Source organism: Eubalaena glacialis, chromosome 17 (assembly GCF_028564815.1).
Source record: "Eubalaena glacialis isolate mEubGla1 chromosome 17, mEubGla1.1.hap2.+ XY, whole genome shotgun sequence".
Taxonomy (NCBI): Eukaryota; Metazoa; Chordata; class Mammalia; order Artiodactyla; family Balaenidae; genus Eubalaena; species Eubalaena glacialis.
Window position 1 is genome coordinate 19782422 of NC_083732.1, and position 25793 is coordinate 19808214.

Below are 25793 nucleotides of genomic sequence, written 5' to 3' on the forward strand. Positions count from 1 at the left end.
GAAGGAATACTGGGCAAAAGGTCTTTAAGTCAGGAATGAGGTAGGAGTCTTCAGGGACCACAACGAAGGCTAGGGTGGCTGAATTTTATTTTGTAATGAGGAAAGTGTTAGAAAATGAAGTAGACATATAAGCAGGGGCCAGAATTCCTTTTGGGTCATTGGTGAAGAGAAATTTGGATTTTATTTCGAGTGAAACGGAAAGTCATTGGAAAATTCTTGGCAAGGGATTGACCCGGTCATATTTCCGGTTTCATAAAATTACTCTATGTTATGGAGAGTGAGCTGCAGGAGGGTCACAGCTGAAAGCAGAGAGATAGTTAGGAAGCCACTGGTATCTTCTGAGTGAGAGATGATAGTGACTGAGACCAGGGTGATAGTGGTAAAGATGGAGAGAAGTGGGTAGTTTCAGGGTATGTTTAGATGGTATTGCTGATGGTTTTTTGATAGCTTTAATGTGAAGGGTGAAGGATAAGGAGGAATGGTCTTAGATTTTTACTCAAGCACGTTGGTGGATAGTTGAAGCATTCATTGAGACAGGAGGAGAAACAGAAAGGAGAAGGTGGCAATGAAATCAGGCGTTTCTTTTTGGCCAAGCTTATTTTGCGATGCCATGTCATCCTCAGTTGAGTTTAATGGTCAATGGAGAGGTGGGACTTGAGATAAAAATGTGGAAATCATGTAGATGCTATTAGGGACCATCTTAACTGACTGAACAAAACCATCTGAGGAGAAGATGTTTATGGACGGAGGTTGAATGCCTTGAATTGAGCCCTGGCCCAGCAACAAATGGAGGTTTAGCAGAAAGGAGAAGCTAGCAAAGGAAGCTGAGAACAAGTGGTCAGTGAGGTTGGGGGAAAAGACAGGCTACACTGGTGTCCCAGAAGCCAGGAGAAGAGAGTTCAACAGCTTCCATACTGCTGAGGAGCGGAGTAAGAGGAAGAAAAGCCAGCAATGGTTTTGTGGACACGGAGGCTGTCGGTGACTTTGATAAGAGTCATTTCAGGGGTGGAGTATGGCCCGAAGTCTTACTGAAGTGGGAAGAAGAGAACGAAAGGTGGGGAAGTTGAGAAGGAACTAAGTAACTCCTCAAGATACCGTTGCTGTGAAGATCTGAGAAATGGAACTAGCTCGCGCTACGCGGGTATATGGCAACGCTCTTGGTTTTGTTCTTTAAAGAACATGCTTGTTAAGTTGATGGAAATGCACAAGTTGAGAAAGCACTTGACATGGAAGGGAGAAAATATAACTCCAAAGTCAGTTCATTTATTTTGACAGGAAAGGCTGAGGTTGTAGGTACACAAGCAGATCGTTTGGTGTATTTAAGGGAAAAAGAATTTTCAGATTGAGAAGGCAGGAATGGAGGGGTGTGAGGATAGGATATTATGAAATGGTAATTTTGGAGTTACTATCTAAAGATCTCTGTGGAGTCAGATGTATGAGATGTTTTGAAGTACTTTAAGTTCATTTGGTTCACCATGCTTTAAGTTACAAAATCTAATAGATAGGGAAGAGGTTTATTAGAGTATGTATTACTAGAGTATGTAGTAGTAAAGTATTTCCAAAAAGCAGGAAGATTTAAAGTAATGATTTCTCTGGTTTGCCGTAGGTCACCCCACTCTTTCCAGCCACATCATGTGGTGTCACTTGCTTGACCTCTGAAGACATTTGACTAGGCAGCTCCTGGAGATGTGAAAGAGATTAAAGGCATGTTAGCCCGGGTGGGGGGAGGGCGGTTGATTTTTTTAAGTATTCAGATATTACGTAATACAGATCAAGTACAGATACAGGTATAGATCAAATAATGTGTTTGAGGTTCAAATTGCAGAGTGAGGTTAAATACACATAGTTGTATGGGAACTCTAAAAATTAAATTATGGGAATGACCCAAATATGTGACTAGGATTAGTGGGTTATTAAACTCACCAAATGTAAGAACCTGGAACTATGATCCAGTGAAGCTTACTTTTCTTTTTTTCTTTTAACTAGTTAACAGAATCAATGAGGTGCAATTAAGTCAACTGCTTAGATATAACTTATTGGGAAAAAGGCAACAGATTTTCTCTATTAGAAGCTCATTAACCTAAAGGCAATATGTGAATATGGATACAATCTGTTTAATAGTCTATACATGCTTTATATTTTCTTTTTAATCAAAGAAAAATTTGAAGTCAAACATCAGGAAATTGAGTAGCAAGTGTTTTTCATGGGAAAGCAGCTAGGTATGATTTGGGGAATAGAAATAAGGGGTGCTTTAGTCTAGTGCCACTCAAACTTTACTGTGCATATGAATTCCCTGGAACCTTGTTAACATACAGATTTTGATTCAGTAGGTCTGGGTGGGCCCCAATATTCTGCATTCCTAACAAGCTCCCAGGTGATGAGGCAGCCGCTGTCTGGGAATGGAACTTTGAGTAGAAAGCTTTAGGCTCTCTGGAGAAAGCGAGGTCTAAATTAAGACATTAAAAGTTGACTCTAGGATCCAGATTCTTTCTTTTTCATCGCAACTCTCACATTCACCTTCTTTTTATAAGGTAGCAACTCTAACTATTAGTGCAGGAAAATAGAAACTCCTTTTCACTCCCTTTCATGAAGTGCTTAGAAACCAAAAAGATAAGGAAGCTTGAACAGTAAGAGTCCCCAAGACCCAATGTTTAAATCTGCTTGGAGGAGGGGTAGAAAATGAAATGTCAAATTTAGTTGATGGCACAGTTCTGCAGGATGGCGGAAAGTGAAGTGCAGTCAGTGACAAGATAGACTCTAAAGGCCATATGAGTGAGAAGGAAGTAGAATTCCAAAGTGAGCAAGAACGGGGGTGGCAGTGTGGGGCTGGGAAGGGTCAGCTAGATCAGATAATGAGCTATTAGATAAGACGCAAGAATGAGCATGGCAGTTACTCTTTATAACTCTCCCCTTTGTGTTATTGTTACAACTCAAACAGTACAAAGTAACCATCTAAACAGGGGAATAAAATATAAAACTATATCTTATGTTTGCTCAAGACATGGCAAATCCAAATCTGAAATACTGAAAGATTGACTGATATGCTCAAAAGAAGCTACAGTGAGATCAGATGTTGTCCAGAGGCAGGAAACCAAAGAGATAAAAAGGGAGGGGGCGGTGAGGGGAGGCTTTTGAGTGAAGATGGAATAAGAGCATCAGAACTCCTGTCTAGAAAGAAAGGGCCGAGAGAAGAGCTTTGTTAACTGAATTCCGTGAACATAGTGAATACATCTAAACAAATAAAAAGCAGTGCTATTTCACAGGAACATCTATACCGTTATTCCATATACCTTGGATTTTTTTATGCTGTAGGGATCTTGCCAAGCCCTGTTGCTTTTGCAGATGTTAGAATGACTTATGTGCATCTCGTTTTCTCTCTAGTGAATTTCTCCTCTTCCTTCAAGACTCACCTCTAAAGACTAATCTGCTTTTGTCTAAACCCTCCTGTACGGAGTTAGGTGCACTTCACCCCAGTTCCCTAGCTTCCACAGCGTTTCCTACCTGCCTTTGCCTCTGTTATTTACATCCTTGTCTCTTTCTCTAGCCTTACTTTCCTTTGTGGGAAGGAACTGTGATTTCGTAATTTTTGCATTTCCCCAGCTGAGAGGCTGACACATGCTCTAAGCTCAGTTTATGCTAGTTGAAAGGGAAAAAATGGAATGAATGAATGAAAAAATAAAAAGATGATTGGATTTTCAACAGTGATTCTAAAATGGGCAGAATGAAAGAGGATTTGATTTGTTTTGACAAGAAAATACTATTAGAAAGTTGCAAAAGCATTCATTTCAAAGTGTTTATGTTTTATTTTTAAGTACATTAGCTTTTTGGTTAGGGTAAAATCATTCTAATAAGTATGACAAGTGGCTAAATTAACATTGGATTTTAGTGACTTTTCAGAGTTATACTGGGTTATGGACACCTCTGTCTCATGAAGTGGGGATGGCCAGACCCTTCAGCAAGTAGGGATAAAGTCTTCCAGGAGATACAATGATCAGAATGCCATGGCTTTTGCTGGAGAACTGTTTTCAAAATGTAAATCAGAGTGTGATAAGAAGTACAAATGAATATATTTTAAACTGTATGTAAATCTAAAAGTATTTCATAATAAAGCAGTAACCAGGAAAGTCTTCTTAGAAGAGGTACATTTTGAAATAGTGTTTGGAAGACGTTATAGTCAACGTGTGGTAGGGACCGTGGTTGAGGGCATTGGATGATGAGAACCTTAACTGATAAGATGTTGATATGAGAATATGGGTACAGTTGATTCAAAGGAGAGGGCATGGCAGTCATGATCTGTGAGAACAGATGAAAAGATGAAAATAATCTTGCTCTATCAAGTGTGACTCATGGCAAACTTGAGCAACAGAGCCCTATACGTTTTCCTTCTCTGCATACCTATGAAGAAGCATTTTATTTGACATAATTTGGTATTAGTTTGACTTTTTTAAGTTATACAGTTATTACAAAGGATTTCCAATCTTTGATTTTATTAACACTTTTTAAACTATTCCTCTGTGTGTGTGTGTGTGTGTGTATGTACACTAAACTAAACCTAAACTACACAGGTACTTACTTGGAGGCTTCAGTGGAAATATCATCCTGGAAATTTAATGTGAACAAAGGTCCTGACTTATAGAGTTGATTGTCAATAGATTCAAAGCAAAGCTAGGCATAACTTACTCTAAACTTAGTTTTATAACTAACAGTGTGTTAAATTTGAATTCTAAGAAATTTACTTTTTCAGTGGAAATTTAGGTGGCAGTGATTATCTTTTTTTAATCATTCAAAATTTGGGATTTAAATTTCTTCCTTAGTCTCGTGAATATTAACAATGCGCCATAAAAAGGCGATGTGAATCACAGCAAATGAAGCAGATTCTTAGGGGAACAGAGGAATAAGAGAACATTTATTAAGATATATTAGGTATCAGGTAATATGTTAGGCAGCTTACTAATACACGTTCTATGAGATGTTTTTATTCTCAGATATTATTTCTCATTAGGAAAACAAATGCCACAATAACAAGGATTTAACAGGAAAAAATTAATGAAGGCTCTGTATGCAGAGTTGTGGGCAGGGCTTAGGCGAGCCACAAGGATGGGGGACACCCAGGCATGAATGGTGGTACCACAGCCTGGTGAGGACCCAGAGCCTGGTAGTAGGGCTGTATGAAAGGACACAGGCGCCATCATTGTGAGGCAGAGTACTCAGGGGATGAGTGGAGTTGAAGAGGGGGTAATACATACTTAAAGTCACCTCTCACCCTCTGACTTCCTGTCCGTGTCTTCTACTGGCCAAATTCAACTAGAACCCAGGAGCCAAGAGAGCCTGAAGTAACTCAGGATGTAGAGTTGAGCCTTTTGGAACATAGAGTATGGCAGCAAGTGGCTGAGAGTGACTATGTGGGAAAAAATGAAGAATATTTAACACAATATTCTTTCTCAGATTTTCAAATAAAGACTTTGGTAAACCGTATTTTTTTACATCATCTTCTTAGTCATTGTTTAGTTGTTGAAGACAAATGTATAGGCAAGTTCCTAAGGGACACCTAACGATCTGATTGAGCATGCTATGGTTACTAAACCAGCTTTGAGTTTCCTAGCAGCCAAGGAAAACAGGAGACCATATGGTTTACATAGCTCTCAATGACTGTTTGGAAGCATAATAATTTATCGTTCTTGAAGCAGGAATTATTAGTGAAAACTTAACACAGAATTCCCAATATAGGAACAATGAGCAACTTACTATAGCAGTTTCATTAAAAGTATGTAAACATATGCATTTAAATGTTTCTTATATTAGCCTTTGGTTTAAGTTGAAGTAATGGTGTTAAATTTTAGGTTTCGGTTTCTATGTGTCCATAAACTTTATCTTTTACTAATTTTTCCAGAAAGAAGTTTTCATTCGTTAAACCCATCTCTTTTTTCTTTTTGAAAGTTAAAAAGACATGCCCAAGTACAATAAATAAAAGCAATTAATATTTTATTTACTTGCAAAACTTGTTACTTTCATTTTGCTATTTAAATATATGAGCTAATGCATGCAGAGTGATTTATTATGAAAGTTTATCTTTCCTAGCATGCATATTTTAGGCTTGACTTTTAGATTAATCATTATATCTATCTAAATTTATGAGCTATAAATAAACTAAAACATAGATCCTCATTTTTATAAATTGGCTCAATATTTGTAGATGAAGACTTAAATAACTGATAGTTGGTACTGTACTTTCTCAAGTCTCCTTTGAGGTCTCCTTAAACATTCAGAATATAGTCTTGAAGATTAACTACTTCTCTCCTAAATGACAACAAAAATAATGAAAGCATTATAGTGTTGAATTTATCACAAAGTCAATACAAAGATAGATATATATGACCTTTACAAAAATAATCCGAGTTCAACTTTTCAAGAATTACCTTTTGTTTAGCCTAGGTACATCATGAACACCCTTTCACCCGAGTTTATATCACACATGTATGTTTGATGCAGGGAATTTAGGTTCCTATATCTCTGATCCAAGTTATTGCCCAGGCCAGGCCAGCTGAGGCTAGAGATAATTGATGAGAACATATTGGCAACATATTATATGCCAAGTATATTAGGTGACATTAGGAAAACACAGAAAAAGTATGAGACAGTTTTTGATTTAAAATTCTAGTTTGAGAATTAAGACCGAAAGTAGTAGAAACAGATCTAGGAGAACATACAGTAATTGGTAAATTATATGTTTAAGAAGGTTCAGAGAAGGGTGAGATAAATGGAGTATGTATTGTGGTTGGAATGACTTCCAAGAGGAGAGTGATTGTGAAAGGATAAAGTTTAAGTAACTAAGGAGGGGAGGAAAGAAAGAACAGTCCTGTAGGGGAAAATTTCTGATGGATTCAATGGCCGAGAAGTATGAACAGACAGGTACTAGAACCTTGCTTCTTGAAGTATTCAGTGTATGGTTCGGGCACCAGTGTTAGAAATGTCATAACTTTGATTTCTCTCCTGACCTACCAAGTCAGAATCAGATCTCCTGATGATTTACCGGCACTTTAACGTTTCAGAGAGCCAGCAGTAGAGGACCCATGTTGAGGGGTGGGTTGTAAGTGAGGTAGGTAAGTTATAGCCAGACTTGAGAGGGCCTTGGCAGGGAGATGAGAGATGAATCAGCAGATATTCTATAGAAATGTAAGGATTTTGTTGAATTAATGTCTAGGCTGCCTCGCAAAGACAATCTGCCCTACACCATGCATTCGGTCTATCTGTATAGTATTGAAACAATGGGTTTAATTAAAATGATCTTGTCAGTTTATCCACACATTAAATTTCCGTTCCAAAAATTATTTTAATTTTAGTAAAAGGAAGTGGCAATTCCCTAAATTATCTCTTTTTAAGACTTTTAAGGCTTTGTTTTGAAGTAGATTTTAAGTAAAACTCTGCGCATCTGCCTCGCATCTCTGTAGTTTCCAGGAGACCGTAATATGTGCATTGCCCTGAGGTAATGCTGCTACTTTCTCAGTACCTGGCAAAGCCTCTATGTCCTGAAACACAGGTGTTCCCTTTGAAATCTGAGCCTCGTGCATTTTCCCTGTAACTACAGTCTTTTCAAAGCAGGTGAAGCACAGAAGTTAAACACCTGAGGTAATTTCTGAGTTGTACGGAATGCACTACTACTGTTTTCCATAGTGCTTTTTATACCAGATGACTTTGTCACAGAAACCTCATACACTCTTTCAGCGTAGATTGAATGATTGATTAATTGATTTCATTGATGTCTATTTCTTTGTTATAGTTCTGATAATTCCACCATCGGGGAGAAAAGAAGGTGGCTAAGATTTTATAATGAGGCATTATTTTTGGAATTTGAATCTGAAGTTTTGTGAACCGTCAAATGTGTTACTTCCATAGAAAAATTCTTTCCTGGAGATCAAGTTATTGCTATTGAGAGGATAACACTGACAGTTTGTTCCATAAGATTTTGGGATTGCACTTTCTGGTTTAAGTAGGAAAACAACAGTGATTTGGGAGGGATTTATGTTGTGACATATGATGGATATTTACAAACCTGTTTTTCCAGAAGGTATGACAGGACAAGAATTATCTTTTAAAGGTGGTGTTTAGAAAGAGATAGCTCTATATGTCTTTGATTTTCTTCAACTGCTTCTATATTCATGAGCTGGTTGAAAAATCCTGGTGTTCCTTTTAGCTGTGTAGAAAAATTACGTGTGGAAGTCTGTGCCTTATTTCAAAGATTTTACCATTGGGTTTTCAGGACTAAGCCGAAGAGAGACCCATTTTGAACTTTTTACTGAGAATATCTTCTTGTTGTATTCAATTATGTTGAAGTTTTACTGGGAAGTTTTATGGAAGGTTTTCAGTTGTATTTCTCTGTTTTGGACCATATTAAAACTTTCTCCAATAGAGGTGATTCGGAAACAGTTCTCCTCTAGGCTCATAATTAGAAGATTTGAAACCTTCTTGGCTTTGCAGTCTTGAAAATCACAAATCAACTTTTTCTTCTTAGCTAAGAAATAGCCTCTATTGTCATCAGAAATATTATTTTATGTTTGAAAGTTTTTATGGGATTCTACAAGCAATACGGGGCACTCTAGAAGAGACTATAAGTACAAAATAATAGAATTTTAAAGCTAAAAGGAATTGAAGAGACTTACTCCAGCTTACTAATGTCAGAGACAAGGAAACAGAAGCCAAACTTGACATAATCAAAGCGGTAAATTTGAAAGTATACAATTTAAATGGGAAAGAAGACTCTTCCAGGGTGTATCATGTATTTTAATTAACCTTAGTTTGAATAATTGGAACAAGTGCAAGCTTAGTTTTATCTCTGTCTATATAAAAAAAGGAAGGAAACACTTATCATTAATGACCTTGCTTGCATATGTCTAGAAGACATAGCCCTAAGGAAAGAGTATTTTCAATACTCAAAGGTATTTTCAATGTATGGAAAGCTGGAATGGTATCATTACTTCTGACAGCCAGTGACTGCTCAGAACTGAGGTAGGCTTAGAGACATGAGGGTGGTTTTCTGTATGCAGATGTATATGTCTAAAAAGACAATCTTTGTAGAATTCATTTTCAAATTTTATTGCAAATGCTTATATAGTTTTTAAAAATAATTTCATTGTTATTTATCATTTTTAGTAGGAAGGTAAGACCAGAGCTTTCAGCCTAGATCTGGATTTCCAGCGTAACTGCATTTTCAACACCACTGTGCTTTGATGTTATTACTTTGCCAGAGAGCAATGCATATTTTTAAAGTCCATATTAAATGGCAAATTGTGTCATGGACTGGTGTTAATTGCCATTTAATTAAGATACCTAATAGTAAGATAGTCAAAGACCTTATTTTTTTTTTTTGCATTTATCTTGGAAATCCAGTAAAGCTGTATCAATTCTGCAAAAAGTTATAATGAATTAAAACATTATTTCTAGAGAATGGTAGAAAATCTTGCAATCCTATTTCTCCCTGCTTAGAATGACACTGAACAGTTATTAAATTATGTGAGAGTTTCCAGTCAGGAGATTATTTCTCTGTGCATTTAAAGGTATCAGATCATGCCAGTCAATTTCCTGTTAAAATTTCTTTGTTTACTCATATATTTTTTCATTGCTGAACCTAACTATATAAAATAAACTACTTCACAGCTTCAGTGTCACCTAGCGTATTTCCTTTGGTAGACTAATTATCATGATACCTTCACCAAGAAGTGCTTATCAATACCTTTGTGGATAAAGGGATTTCCATTATCTCCATCCCTACCTCTGATCTTTGAGGATTTATGTATGAAGAGTCTAATTACACAAATTTGCATCAGGCAGATAATATCACAAAACTTTACTTCATGTGCTTTAATGCAATCTAAAATAATAATTAATTAAAAAGTTCAGATTAATGTTTGACTTTTATTTGAAAAATAGTCTACTGTTCACTTTAGTTTTTTATACTAATTTTTTTTTTTTTATACTAATATTTTTGAAGCCTCAGTTTTAAGAAAATGGTCTTCAGACAAATTCATAGTGACTAATTAACATTGGCTTTCGACTCTTGTTTAATATACTACAATAATAATTTTGACGCTATAAAGAGTCAGTGATTTCCAGGACATGAATTTTAAAATTATGTAAATCTGGAAAGAGCTATAAATTTACAATAGTCAAAAAATATATTTGAAAATACTTAATCCTTTTTAAGAGAGCAGCTATTCTCAATATCAAAGAGAAAGAGTCATATTACTAATGACTGTTTTTGCCTAATGTATAGGGATACAACTTCTGGTAAGCTAGCAATATTAACTCTATTAAAAACTACAATCCTGAGTGATTTGCATCTGTCATTGACTGTTATTATAATAGGATAACAAGTATTCTGATAGGAATATGAATTGTGTATGCCCACCATATTTCACAAACGATAGCAGTCAATGGAATTTTCTGTACATGTCTAGCTGCATAATTTTTGATTTTTACAAACAGTATTTTAGTGCTAAAACTACTATATGTTTCTAGGTTTACTTTTGAAAGTCCTTTGTCAAGGTTTAAGGTTTCTTATGTACACACACACAGGAAATGATAGAGCCATTATGGTGAACTGGTTGAAAAATGTCACTGGAGACAAAGTATGTTAATAGTATCCTAAATGTTTCTTTTAGTAATAAAACTTAAGTTAAAGACTTTACTATGTTCTCAGAAGGAACAGCTTACTTATGTAGATGGAAAATAGAGTGGTTTTTATTTCTGCACACCTCAAGTACCCATTCTATAAAGAAATGGTAATTTTAAGTGTGGCTTGGCTTTAAATTAGTCCTGGGTGAATAGTTCAGAGAGAAAAAATGAAGCCGGTTAGGCCATCTTGACTTAATTTGCAATCTAGAATTTAAATAGAAATGTATAGAGAGTAACCTGCATTTAAATGGGATGGGTATGAATTATTGCCAGTCTTAAAACCTGAAATATTATGTTGTAGCATAAAAATATACATTCCATGCTGTTGTCATGTTAAATGATAGTATTACTTACAGGACAGCTATATTTTCAGTGATTTGTTTAAAAAGAATGTCCTTGATTTGTATTATTGAACTTGCCCTAAACACCAATGCTTGATTAGATTTTTCAAATAATTACTTTTAAAATTGTCACTAACTAATATTTATTAAATATTGATAGCAAATTTTAGTTGCATGCCCTCTGCCTCAGTTCTTATATTAAAATAATGTATGTCCCTATTTTAATATTATCATAGTTAATTTGATATGCTCCACCCCCCATTTTTAATGGATTAAATGGAAGACAAGTTATGCTGTAAAACAACTTATCCATAATATATACTCAACAATTGATAACTCAGAGGGACCTGAGTTATCTTCTATCTCAACTGACACATTTTACAAATAAGAAAACATAGCTTAAAGCATTTGAATGATATGTCTTAGATTTTTTTTCCAGTTTCTACACAACAGATATATAAACAAACTTTGGAAATACAATATTTGTGAATTTGGAAATAGTTGTATATCTTCTCTAAAAAGGATCCATCTTCAATTTCGTAAGAAAAACTGACATCTAAGGTTGTAGAATTGTGTGTAAAACAAGACTAAATTGACCTTGAATAAGGGTCTTAAGGACTCCCTTGGTGGGGTTTCTTGCTCTGGGTTTCTCACTTGTTTGCAGTGACCTGGACATGCAAACTCACAGATCTCGTGACTGGGCTAGGAAAACTCAAACAGTGGGAACTCCTCTTACATCTCTGTCTGCCTCTGTGTGATCTCTCCATCTTATTTTTTTCAGCTAACTATTTAGGGTAACTGAACTCCTAATTTGTTGACTCAGGTCTTTTAAGATGTGTGTCTTTAAAAGAGAAAGAATCAGATAGAGTCTGTATTTCCTAACCTAGCTTGGGAAGTCTCACAGCGCCATTCTGTTTGTTGGAAGGGAATCACTATCTAGCTTAAATTGAAGTGAAGGGGAGGGAATTCAACTCCACCCTTTGTGGGAAGAGTGTTTTAAAACCATCCCAGTGGTTTCAAGGCTTTTTTTTTTTTTTTTTCCATCTAGGAATGTTTACATTTTTCTTCTGGTTCCCGGCTGCTCTTTGACTATGAAATTACTATGTTGCTAGATTAGAAACCTATGGATAAGTATAGTTTCACTATGCTTATGACTAAAGTATTATATGAGAACCTGATTTCCAAGATTGAAAACAAAAATTTGATTGTCTCTTAAGGACAACTTACTTTCCAGGGAACTCTACTTGGGAACATGTTTGCTTTTGAGAGATGACCATCTCTCCAACCTTCTGAAAACAAAAGGAAATCAGCATCTTACTCATTTTCTGGGACTTCAGCCAAATTCTTTGTTTCTTACCTAATTTGTCTGGGGATATAATGACAGCAAGTTGAATTATGCCTTTGCATATTACATAATATGTAATTATAAAAATTAGGTCTAACTTAAGTAATGAATTTAATTAATAGTATGCTTGTATTTGGCGAATAAAGTGCTTACTTGATAAATACTTATTGATGTCTGTATCACAGAATCAGTCATCTTGAACATTTGATATTAATTCAAAGTGAAATTCAAGTTTTTATGAAAACCAGATACTTTTGCTGCTGTTAATTTTTTAGTGGCATGTAAATATACTTTTTTGTGTGTGTTTTTGCTAGATAATAAAGATGCACTATAACAAAAATATACTTACCCTAATTTTGTATACATTTTACTTTTTGGCTTTGAAAGCATGATTTTATGTATTTCAGATCCACAAGTGAATGAGGAGGAATGTTTAATATAAAAAGATTATATGAAGAGTGAAGCAACTTCCCTTCCCCGCACATACTTTTTTTTTTTGGTGCTTCTTTCTAGTGTCTTGTCCATTTGGCCTATAGTCGTGATTAGGTTTCTTCCATCCTTTAAAAATCAAAGAAAGTAAAATTCTCTCTAGAGCCTGGCATCAAATCTTTTTTGGCTTCTGCCCATCTTTCTTCTTCCTCTCTAAAGTATTGACAAAGTAACTCCCACTTGCCTTCTCCACTTTCTCTTTCCAGTCACTTATTAACCTTCTGTGCTGTGATTTTCTGCCTCAGACAGATCTTAAATTGCTCTTAATAATGAATTAGTACCTAGCAGACCTCATCTTCCTTGACTTCTCTGTAACATTTGACCTTAATTGCCCACTCTCTTCTCCTGGAATCTCTTGTCCTGTTACTTTTATAATTTAATCCTCTTTCAGTTTTCCCTTAACCTTTCTGATTCCATTTTCCCTAGTTCATCTTACTAACTCATTGTTTTTTTCTCCCCTTCAATTTTGATAACCCTAGAATTTTCTTGTCATTTCTTTTCTCATTCTGTATCATCTTCCTGAAGAAATTCATCTCTAAGTGAATGACTTCAAAATCCATATCTTCAGAGTGTATTTCTTTCCCCAGAACCCCAGTCATCTATTTCCACTTTCTACTTGACATATATACTGCATGGATCACAGACACCTCACACATCACCCTTGAAATATGCATTGAAGTGAATAGACATACACTTCTTTTTTTTTTTTTTTCTTATAAATTTATTTATTTTTATTTTTGGCTGCGTTGGGTCTTTGTTGCTGCACGCAGGCTTTCTCTAGTTGCGGTGAGTGGGGGCTACTCTTTGTTGTGGTGCACGGGCTTCTCTTGTTGCAGAGCACGGGCTCTAGGTGCGCGGGCTTCAGTAGTTGTGGCACGCAGGCTCGGTAGTTGTAGCGCACAGGCTTAGTTGCTCCGCAGCATGTGGGATCTTCCCAGACCAGGGCTTGAACCCCTGTCTCCTGCATTGGCAGGCAGATTCTTAACCACTGCGCCACCAGGGAAGCCCTAGACATACACTTCTATTACAACAATCTATTTCTCTTTCTGTTTTTCTTTCTCACAGTTTGGTAACCTCATCAGTCTTCACCCTTTTTTTTTTTTTTCCCCTCACCACCTACCTTCAGTCATCCATCAACTTCTACGAATTTAAATTCCTAAACATTATTTCAGACTGTCTGCTTTTCTCCAGTCTCACTGCTGTCACCTTAGGTTGTGTCCTCATTTTCTAGTTCCAGGACTATTTTTCTACCCTCTTATCATGCCCAGAATCCTGTAATTGTGCCAATATTGAGTCCAGTTCTATCCAACTCTTTGTTTTTACCACCACACTCACTATACTGCCTGATTTTCAAATTAGCAAATTGAATATTAAACCCAGGACATATGAAATTATTTCAGTAGTAATTTTATAATTTTAAATATTGCTTTATAAATTATTTTTAAAATATGAATTAATATTATTGAATTTTGTACACAAAAATGCATTTATATTTTATAGGATACAGATTCATTAACCATTCATGTATTGAGCAAATGTTTATTAACCACCTTGCCATATGGCAGACACAGATAATAGGCGGAAGATACCAGCGTGAGTTAAATGACTGCCCCCAAGCAACTCACAGTCCCATGAAAGAGACATATAGACGAATACTAACACTGCTGTGTAATAGCTGCTAAACAAAGGAGCATAACAAAGCTTTAAGAGCCCAAAGTAGGGAATAGCTTACTTCTAAGAGAATTGAAAATGTGTCAAGAATGTATTACATAAAGCTGGATTGTGAAGTAAGAGTTAGAGCCTGTCTGACAAATAATTGGGAGAAGGATGTCTTAGGCAGAGGAAACGATGCCAGCAAAAGCAAGGAATAACATGTTTTATGACAGGGAACAGTGTACAGAGATTTGTTGGATGCGGTTAGAGGAATCACTTAAGCGTATTTGTGTCCACTTAGGCAATTCTAAACACTTGTAGAGCAGATCGGAGGGATGAGAGGTGGATGAAAGGAGATTAATTAGGAGGCTAGTGCAAAAATCTATATGTGAGATGGAGAGAACCCAGACTAAGATGCTGACTTTGCAAAGAAGGGAGAAAACATAAGAACTGAGTAACACTGTATTCTAAAGAAATATCCAAACTCTATATATACATTATCTGTTCGTGTCTGTATTTTGTTTTTGTTTTGAATTGTAGACATGGGATGTAGAACTGGAAAGATCTGCAGAATCCTGGGCTGAAAATTGTTTGTGGGAACATGGACCTGCAAGCATGCTTCCATCAATTGGACAGAATTTGGGAGCACATTGGGGAAGGTAGCTTAAAATACAACTTCTTGTTTCTGAAAACATAAGAGCTTGAAATGAAATACTTACTAATTCATCATTGTAAGTTTTCAAAGGCTTAGTGGCTAAAAGGAAAACAAGCAGTCACACCAAGACAAATAAGAAAAAATAAATATCATACCAGAATGATCAGTAGTATTTTAAGCTTATTTTTGTTTCAAGTAATTGATATATTAGTGATGTAAAGTGCAAAAGTATTTAATATTAATAAGTTACACAAAACTGCCTCTCTACCAAACTTCATCAATCTTTTTGGTAATATTTGGTTTTATATTTTCTCCAGCCTTACTTGATCTTTGTGGTTATTTTCTTTCAAATAGATATAGGCCCCCAACATTTCATGTACAAGCATGGTATGATGAAGTCAGAGACTTTAGCTACCCATATGAACATGAATGCAACCCGTATTGTCCATTCAGATGTTCTGGTCCTGTATGTACTCATTATACACAGGTATGTTTTGGGTATATTACACTTCATTCGTTTAATTTGAGTTCATGTAAACTAACAAAGTTTTTTTTTTTTTTGTGGGAGAACTTAGGATACTGAACATTTGCCTTCCTTATGTCATTTAGTATGGTTATTAAAAATATATTAATATTGATTTATGTAGAACAAGCTTATAAATTTTTATAAACAATAAGAATAATTATCAGAAAAAAGTACAGACATTTCCTTAAAAATATTATTTCAATGATTTTACATATAAAATACTTTAACATGACCCCAATAAATACAAATGGGAAGAAATTTACCATCTTCAAATTCAGATGTCAATTTTTTTATTTTCAAAAAGTAAAAATATGGTTTTATGTACCATGACGTTCAATATTCACATGTGTGCAGCATTTATCTTTTTTTTTAATTTTCAGTGTTTGGATTGGGTATTGGACATGTTCTAAAACTTCTAAATCAAACAACAAATGGCAGATTTCACTAGATAAAGCTCACTACAGATCTGAGTTTCTAGAATTTCTATGACTGATTATTAGTGACTATAAAGCAAATGGTTCTGTATGCCTTTGCATGGGACAAGATTAAGATCAGTATTGGACTCCCTGATAGCCAGTGGCACAGTGAAAATGTCACATTGTATAAGAAATTTGAACACCTAAACTTTTGCTCCAGTACTTTCTGCTTTAAGATGAGAAATTCTGTTCATTTGGTAGGTAAGTTTCTTCACAGAAAAATTAATACGGCATTTAGGTTTGTGAGGATGTAACATTTGAATTATTTAGTAATAAATAACATGTTTATGTCTTATATCTGGATAGAGTTATATACCTATATCTTTTTTTTTTTAAAGTTAAATTAAGTACTTCCCCAAGTCTCAGGAAAAATATTGTTTCTGACATTGCCTCATTTCATTTTGAATAGTAACTGTTGGTTCTACAGTTCACTTTTATGCATTTTCTCTCAGATATGTTGTTGTCTTACTTCATCCCAGCCTACTTTTTCTGAGCCTTTCTTTTCTCTAATGTAGGTGGTGTGGGCAACAAGTAGCAGAATAGGCTGTGCCATTAATTTGTGCCATAACATGAACATCTGGGGGCAGATATGGCCCAAAGCTGTCTACTTGGTGTGCAATTATTCCCCAAAGTAAGTAAACAAAACACTACTTTCATATGTAAGTATTTCTTAACAACATAAAAATAACTTTATGTTCTTGATTTTTTTCCTTATTTTCAGTGTGTATTATTGCGTAAAGTGCATTGTTTTAACTGAGTTTATGTCATATGGCAACAATTATGGTTGCCTGATGTGTAAAATTGGTGCTTAAAAGGAATATGAAAATTGAAAATATAATCTTTGTAAAGATAGGAATCATATTTTTAGGGCTTCAGTTTGATTTATTGCACTACTATATTGTGTAAATGTTTAATAATTTTGGTTTATTAGAGATGAGAAACTATAGACTGAGAAATGTATTTTCACCTATGTAAAGACCCTTCAAATAATTACATTGAAAATATTGTACAGCTGAACTTAGGGTCAAATCTACGTCTAAAATCTGTTTTTATTAAAACAAATGGGATATAGATGAATATTCCATAGCAGAGGTTAGTGTTTTGCAGAAGTTTGGTTTTTCAGTTTTTAGCAATATACATAACACATTATTTAGAATATTTTCAAAAGAATGAGGTAGCAGTGTATGTTTAAACTTAGTAACAATGAGATATCACTTCCCATCTGTCAGAATGGCTATCATTAAAAAGAACACAAATAACAAATGTTGGTGACGATGTAGAGAAAAGGGAACCCTTGTCCACTGTTGGTGGGAATGTAAATTAGTGCAGCCACTGTGGAAAAACAGTACGGAGGTTTCTCAAAAAACTAAACATAGACCACCTCTTAATGGAGTGGATTATCTTTTTAAGGGGAAACTGGTGGGGCCACGCCCCCTACAAACATGGCCGGCCCTGTTCTGCTTGCCCGCCTAGTTTTGGAGGAGGCTGTAGAGAAAATCTGTGCTACAAAGGTATGTGATATTGTGTTGTAATATTCAGTTTGATTTATATTTTCATCCAACTTCTGCATTAATTTGTGTTTGAAAGCCAAAAGCACATTTAATTATTACATGAAAAGTTTCTAGAACTCTATTTCAAATATTTAGAAGTCATTTAAAATATTTTTTTAAAATTTATAATATTAATAAGTCTATTATACCAACATGTATTTAAAGGAAAGTTTCATGATTATTCCAGATAACCACTTAATTCTACTTTGAAATTATCCCAGAGTGACAAGTATATTTTCATTCTTAAAAGCCATCTTGATATAGTGTTGACTAGAATTATTTCCATAAATGTCATCATTTCTGAAAAATTTAGCAGTTTAACGCAATTTATTTTAAGCACTTTAAGAGTTTTTGCCTGAATACCTATCCATGAATCTTATTGAACCATGCCCAATGAATTATACTAATTCTCTGCTTCTTACTGCAGAGTATACAATTTGTCATGCCAAAATAAGAACAACAAAAAATATATATATATAATAGTATTATAAAACTGTTGCAAAAAAATACTGTCTCAAATGTACTGGATGTCCTCAAAAATAAATATAAATATGATGTCCTTTTTGTAACACATGAAGATAAAACTTACCTGACAAAGCTTTGTGAAAGTCATGCTTTTTATTGGGCATCCAAGTGAACATTTTTACCCTCTTGTACTACTTTGTTCTTAATGATGACTAAATGAAGATTAATGCAGACCAAGTGTATTTGAAAATATATGTAAATGCAGCCACTTTTCAGTACTTAGAAAGAGATATCTTTCTTTCCTTAATGATTGAGTGCTCACTAGCTATAATAAGTAGACAAGAAGTAAGCATATAGTTCACTGTGTAATATGAGCCATTTTTAATTCCTGAAAGCTTTTTTCATTGTGCCTGAGTCTGTTTTCCATCCCCCAAACCTCCAACCTGCTTGCTCCATTGTCAATGACCACAGTGTCTTACTAAAGCTGACTTCCTCTGAATTCATACTTCCCTTTTCTAGATTCTGAATTCTTGGACATACATGCAAATAACCACATTTCCAAAATGTGCCCCTGTCAAACCCTTAATACAAGCCAACCTGGAAAAAATATTAAATTCAAAGTTTGCATATTTTCCATTGTTAAGTTTAAATTTCTGCACATTGAATTTCCTTTTGCAATAGAAACCTTTCCATGGAAACTGATATTGTGGTAAATAGCAAGGGCATGTCAATCCTTCTTAGGCTGAATTTCCTTTCAGGAGAATTTTAAATGTGATCCTTTTGAAAATTTTAAGTGTTATCCTCCTGAAAATATGATTTCATTTGACAAAACAAATTCAAATTCACTAAGCCTGACTTCATTAGATCACTGTGTAGACCTCATGATGTCATTATGAAAGGTAATCATTGATACCACTTTAAAATATAAGCAAAGTTTAGAAATGATTACATTTAATGTTAGCATAAATGAGTCAAGGGCTCAAAGGTTTATGCAACTGTTTTATTTATTCCAATGCAGTATGTAAGATCACCACCTTAAGCCAAAACTTGTGCCAATATACAGTACTGATTTTTCTAGTAGCTTTCGGTGTTAAACAGGCATATAAAGGTGTATCATTGGTAATTTGTGCACATTTAAGATGGATTCATATTTCTTAAATCCATTCTCCCTAACAGAAGGATCAGATAGCTATTACCCTCCTCAAGAAGAAGAAACAAATGAAATTGAACGGCAGCAATCACAAGTCCATGACACCCACATCCGGACAATAGCAGATGATAGTAACAGAAACGAAGTCATAAGCACACAGCAAATGTGTAAGATCTCTGCATTATTTACAAACATTTTAAAGTTTACATTACTGGCATATTCAACTATATTTTATTAATCTGAACATTTTTAGAATGGCAAAAACTTGGTGTTAGACTGTATGGGATGAATTAGAGCAGCTGTTGCATCATCTAAATTATTATTATTTTCTAAATTTTAGCTCAAATCGTTTCTTGCGAAATAAGATTAAGAGACCAGTGCAAAGGCACAACCTGCAATAGGTAATATTTATGATTACTCTCAAAATTAACTGGCAAGATATAAAAAATATTTTCATTTTATATGGACATTCAGAGAAGCTAAATTTTGTTCCCCATTTCTTTTATTTAGATATGAATGCCCTGCTGGCTGTTTGGATAGTAAAGCTAAAGTTATTGGCAGTGTACATTATGAAATGGTAAGTATTATAAATGTCATTATTTGAGGAGAGGATCCTTTCATATAATATTTTGATTTTTTAATGGGAAAAATAACAATTTATATACGTATAGCTGTTTTGCTCAGAATTGTTTAAAGTCATACATAGTAATGAGTTGTATCCTATGCAGAATTCTTATCATTTTAACATCCTTTTATCCCTTCCTTTTCTCCCAGCAATCCAGCATCTGTAGAGCTGCAATTCATTATGGTATAATAGACAATGATGGTGGTTGGGTGGATATCACTAGACAAGGAAGAAAACATTATTTCATCAAATCCAATAGAAATGGTGTTCAAACAATTGGGTAAGTACCTAAATAATCTTTTGGACCAGAGATTTTAAGTTGTAACAATAAGTTACATTCATTTAGAGCAAAGCATAGAAGAATTTAGTTTATAAAGTGTGAAGGTAATTTTCAAGGTTCATTTCAACTACATAATTTCCATGGGCAAAAAGAAGAAAAAGTATCTGAATTCAAAGTTGAACCCTTTTGCTTATAAAGATCATGCTAAAACTCTAAATTTTCTAGTTTCATTAAGAATGTACAAATTTATAGTTTTTCCCATTGTGAAGCAATACATTTTTCAGCTATGATAAAAAGTGCCTGAGAAGGCTAATTGATTTGCATATTCTTCCTGCCCTGTTTGGGAGAATTATTTATTTCATGCAACAGTAACTTTGTTAATAAGATAGATTACTAGGTAAAAGAGCATTTTGCAAAGTCTCTAAATATGTAATACACTATGTCACCTTTCTTTTGTCTGTTAAAATGTAATTTGACCAAACATAAGAGCCTTGATTAACTTTTGAAATGTTTGTCATATTAAATATACTAAATGTATTATTATAAAACAACATATTTTCATATATACTCTATAGAAAGTAGAAAAATGTAGGCTTTTGAAATATCTTTGTAGTTTCTCTTTCTCCTATGTAAAATAATAGACATTATTGAACCTCATAATGGAATGCCTTTTCTTAGGAAATATGATAGTCTCCCTTCCTTTGTAACTGAGCAATTGCATGAAACTCCACAGTATGGAATTCATAATGATAAGAAAGAATTTGTTAAGAATCCTTGTAAATTGGTGGAATGATGCCCTCTGTATACAATTTTATTCAAAGGCCTGATGTGTGGTTTTCAGCCATTAGTGATTAATCTCTTAAGTAAAAGCTTTACAGAAACACTTATTAATTTATTCACTCAGCAAATACTTATCTTAAATAAATAATAAGTATTAGTTTTTAGCTTTGGTAAGCCAAACATGGAGTGTTGCATTAAAGAATATTTATTTCCTATCATTTACCTTTTTCTTTTAACTTGTTTTTTTAATTGTTTATTATATAAACTCTCTTGAAACGTATGTGTGTCATATTCAAGTACCATCACAAATAAGCATTACCTTTTGCAATAGATGTTTTTTATGAAAGCCTGGGTATAGATAAACCAATTAAAATACTTGTTCTTATATTCTTGCTTTTTAATAAAACATGTAAGGAGGAATTCATTCATTAATTGTAGACATTTTACTAGATACTAGGGGGAACAAAAAATGAATGATGCGTATTCCTTTAAGGTACTTATTATTTAGTAGTCTTTTTCCACTGCCTTGTATTGACTATTTTGAAAGATTAAATTGTTTGGTTCTGTGGTAACGGGGAATGAGTATATTGAGAGTTTTAATTTTAATAGGAAACAAATATACAGATACAAATGTGTATTATTTTATGCTATTATGTATAAGTTTTTGAGATTGAAAATGAAAAGAGATCTTTCTCTGATATCAAGAATGGTATTTATTTGGCTCATACTTGAAGGTAGTATGAATTTAGCATAAGACAGATGATTAATTCTTATACTGCTGCATGTCTAGATATTTAAATAAGAACGTTTAAGAAAAAATCAAATATTCATAGACTTAAAAAATATAAGAATTTATGTTGATGGTGATGCATGTAAGATGTTGATGATTGAAATTTTTATGTTTTTATCTTCAGCAAGTATCAGTCTGCTAATTCCTTCACAGTCTCTAAAGTAACAGGTTAGCACTTTTTTCGTCTTATTTTCTTACCACTCTGTTGCACATTATTCTTTCTAAAGGATTTGCTTATTGTTTTGTGTTTGAATTCTTCAGTTCAGGCGGTCACTTGTGAAACAACTGTGGAACAGCTCTGTCCTTTTCATAAGCCTGCTTCACATTGCCCAAGGTACTGTTTTCTAGATTTTCTCCTTCGTTTTTAACCTGAACAGGGGGCCTTTTACCCTGGATAACTGCTTTTGCCTGAGATTCCGGTGTCTCTAGGACTCAAAAGATGTATGATCTTGAACTGCTAGCAGCAGGGAGCAATGGACACCACAAACTGCATCCACTCTAGGCACTCCTAGTGTACTTTCTCCAAAAAGTGTGGGTTTATTTTTTTTTTTTCTCTCTACGAAAATCTTTATTTTAGCATTTAAAAGAAAGAATCACATGTTCATTCCCCTACAGCTTTATGAGGCTTGGCCACCCAGTAAGTTACAAGTTACACACGTCAGGCACTTGTCTGGTCATTGCATGACTCTTTAATGGATCACATCAGGGCCAAGCAGCCCCTTTCCCTATGATTAGATGTAAAGGCAGGTACTGTTAAAATGTGTCAGCATTTTTATTCAAAGCATAACAGAAGTTGTAGATGAAAGTATGTTTACTAGATCACTATCTACATTCTCACAAATATATAACAAGGTGTTAAAACCAGAGACTAGAACTCAGACAAGCAAAAAGCTCCTGCAGTCTTTCTTTGACCTGAACTTACCTACGTAGAAATGAACTCAGTTTGAATCTACTGATCTTGGCCTTCCACAGACCAAGTGCTAAATATGGTTAAGGTAGAGCATGCACAGCATGATCCTAAGGGCAGAGCAGCTGGTTTTATCGCCATAGGGTGGGCAATGAATGCCCAGCAGTTCTCAAATGCAAAAATAAAATTTTATAGTCAATGGGGACACCCTTCCTCCTACAGAAGACATCTTTTATAAAAATCAACCCTTTAATTCAAAGTTATAAAAAATCATTCATTTATTACTTATATTTAAGTGGTTCTGGTTTAGATGCTAAAGTATACTGTATTACACAAATTTTAGGAACATGAAATTTAAATAAGAAATGTAGCCATTTCTTAAAAACTGTGTTGAGGAAGATCTGCTTCAATTGGTAAAGGTAGTTGCAATGAATTTTTTTTTTTTTTTTAAGAATACTTTTAGGAAAATAATTGATACTTTTATCAAACAATGATTTTCATATAGTCATTTTGTTGAGACTCTGATTTACTATGTAGAGTGAATTATGTTTTTTCCAGTCTTAGCTTTGATTTCCTTTTAGTGTATGAGTGTGTGTTTTTGTGTGTGTGTATGTGAATTCAGAAGAGCCAATCAATTTAAATAAGTGCCACTTGGCAGTTTCTTAAACTCTGGGAGTGAATTTTTTAAAATATGTGACTGACTGAACACTGATAATTGGACTCTATGTTTAAATAAAAGAACTTTTGGAAACTTTGAAGAAAGGAGCTAAAGTATCAGGAAGGGAGTAGGATATCTGGAGAAAGAACATTCCATGCAGAGGGAAAGATAAACTCAAAGGCCCCGAGGATGAGATTATTCTGTATGTTTGAAGAATAACCATTAGGCCAGTGTGACAGGAGCTGGGTGAGAAAGTGAAAGAGGGGTAGGATATAATGTCAGAGAGGTAATGGGAAGACAGAATACTCAGGGCTTATTGGCTATTATAAGGATCCTGTCACTTGTTCTGAATTAGATGGAAAGCCACTAGAATATTTGGAGCAGAGGAATGATACGATTAGAGTTGTATTCTTCAGTGTAAGTGTGTGGCAAAATAGATTGGAGGGGGCAAAATCGGAAGCAGGGAGATCATAGGGGAGCCTATTGCAGTGAGCTAGATATTGGAAGATAGAGCCCAGAGGTACAGTGATTGAGGTGCTTAAGGATGCTCTGATTTTATTTCAGTGTACAACGAATAGAAATTGGGTTGAATATAAGGTTGAGGTAAGGAAGGGAGTTAAGGATAGAATAAAGGTTGTTTTTGGCCTGAGCACCTGAATAATGGAGTTGACATTTATTGTAGGAAGCCTACAGAAAGAAGATATTTGCGGACTGGATGAGAAGATTAGGAATTTGGTTTCAAACATGCTAAATTTGAGATATTTATTAGGTCTACGTGGAGATAGATATTCAATAAGCAGTAGGACATACAAATTTAGAATTAAGAGAAGAGGTCCCAACTAGAGATATAAATTTGGAAATCAATAGTTTATAGATGATAATCAAAGCCATGAAATTGGATGAGATACCAAAGATGTGAACATAGAGAAAAGAAACTATGAGATGTCTGTGGCAGACAATGATTCAGTTTTTCCAAGTTATATGTTTACTAAATTCTGCAGTCATATTGGGTACCAAATTCCCAGATACTGAGAGAGAGATACTTCCTGATGTTTCTTTCTGCTTTGAATCCCCAAATTAGAAAGCTTCCTGCCTAAGCTTTTTTTTTTTTTAAAGAAAAAGAAAGAGAAAAGAAACACATCTGTGCCAAAAGCTGGAAGTAGGTAAAGTAAGCAGAAGCAATTGTGCTTACTGCCGGGATTGTACAATTGACCCATTTCAGAAGGAAAAAATGTGTATATATACACTGGAATGCTACTCAATCATAAAAAAGAATGAAATTTTGCCATTTGCAACAACGTTGGATGGACTTGGAGGGCATTATGCTAAGTGAAATAAGATAGAGTAACACAAATACTTTATGATATCACTTATATATGGAATCTAAAAAAAAAAATACAACAAACTAGTGAATATAACAAGAAAGAAACAGGCTCACAGGTACAGAGAACAAACTGGTGGTTACCAGTGGGGAGGTACAATATAGGGGTAGAGGATTAAGAGGTACAAACTGTTAGGTATAAAATAAGCTGCAAGGATATATTGTAAAACACAGAATATAGCCAATATTTTATACTAACTATAAATGGAGTATAACCTTTAAAAACTGTGAATCACCATATTGTACACCTGTAACTTATATAATATTGTACATCAGCTATACTTCAATAAAAAATAATGAGTAGGATTTAGAATGCTGAGTTTACTTTTGTGTATGCATGTCTATGATCTTACTAATAAGAAAGACTGAAATAACCAGCTACTTAATATTTGTAAGTATATATTTATTTTTTAGAGTATACTGTCCTCGGAACTGTATGCAGGCAAATCCACATTATGCTCGTGTAATTGGAACTCGAATTTATTCTGATGTAAGTATCCTAATTTATGCAGCTCTCAGTATCTATCTATATGCATGCACACGTGTTTAAATGTATATATGTACATTTATATACAGAAAAAGGAACAGATTCTGTGTTGGTATACATATTCTCAGAAAGGTCAATCATCAGTAACACTAAAAAATAAATATCTATATGCAAATATGCATGCATAATCATTTATCTTGACTAAATTTTTCTTCATATCCTATCTATATCTCTTATATCAGATACTAAATGAAATAGCTTGGATGCATCCTTGGGAAGGAAAAAGCATTTTACTTTTCTTTAACCTTCCTTTTGGTTCTTCAGTACTTGAAGTATAAACTGGATAATTAAGAGTTTGTCAAATGTATGAACAATATCTCCACTGCCAAATGGGCATTTAGCAAGTAGCATAGAATCAAAAACAGGTAATCATTTTTTTTTTAACATCTTTATTGGAGTATAATTGCTTTACAATGGTGTTTTAGTTTCTGCTTTATAACAAAGTGAATCAGTTATACATATACATATGTTCCCATATCTCTTCCCTCTTGCATCTCCCTCCCTCCC

The 25793-nt window shown here is 34.4% G+C and overlaps 1 protein-coding gene across 2 annotated transcripts in view; it reads left to right on the top strand.

Annotated features, from left to right (window-relative positions):
• Positions 1-25793, top strand: part of CRISPLD1 (cysteine rich secretory protein LCCL domain containing 1) — a 43978-nt gene that overhangs the window by 11517 nt on the left and 6668 nt on the right. Inside the window, exons 3-13 of one of the 2 annotated variants that reach the window (XM_061171461.1) lie at positions 15037-15155; positions 15506-15638; positions 16669-16784; positions 17564-17664; positions 19345-19485; positions 19659-19719; positions 19829-19895; positions 20093-20223; positions 21918-21961; positions 22055-22127; positions 25154-25229. In XM_061171461.1, coding sequence (XP_061027444.1) covers positions 15037-15155; positions 15506-15638; positions 16669-16784; positions 17564-17664; positions 19345-19485; positions 19659-19719; positions 19829-19895; positions 20093-20223; positions 21918-21961; positions 22055-22127; positions 25154-25229 — 1062 coding nt within the window. Of the gene's footprint in view, positions 1-15036; positions 15156-15505; positions 15639-16668; positions 16785-17563; positions 17665-19344; positions 19486-19658; positions 19720-19828; positions 19896-20092; positions 20224-21917; positions 21962-22054; positions 22128-25153; positions 25230-25793 lie in introns of those variants that run through there. The other variant, XM_061171462.1, reaches the window with a different exon arrangement.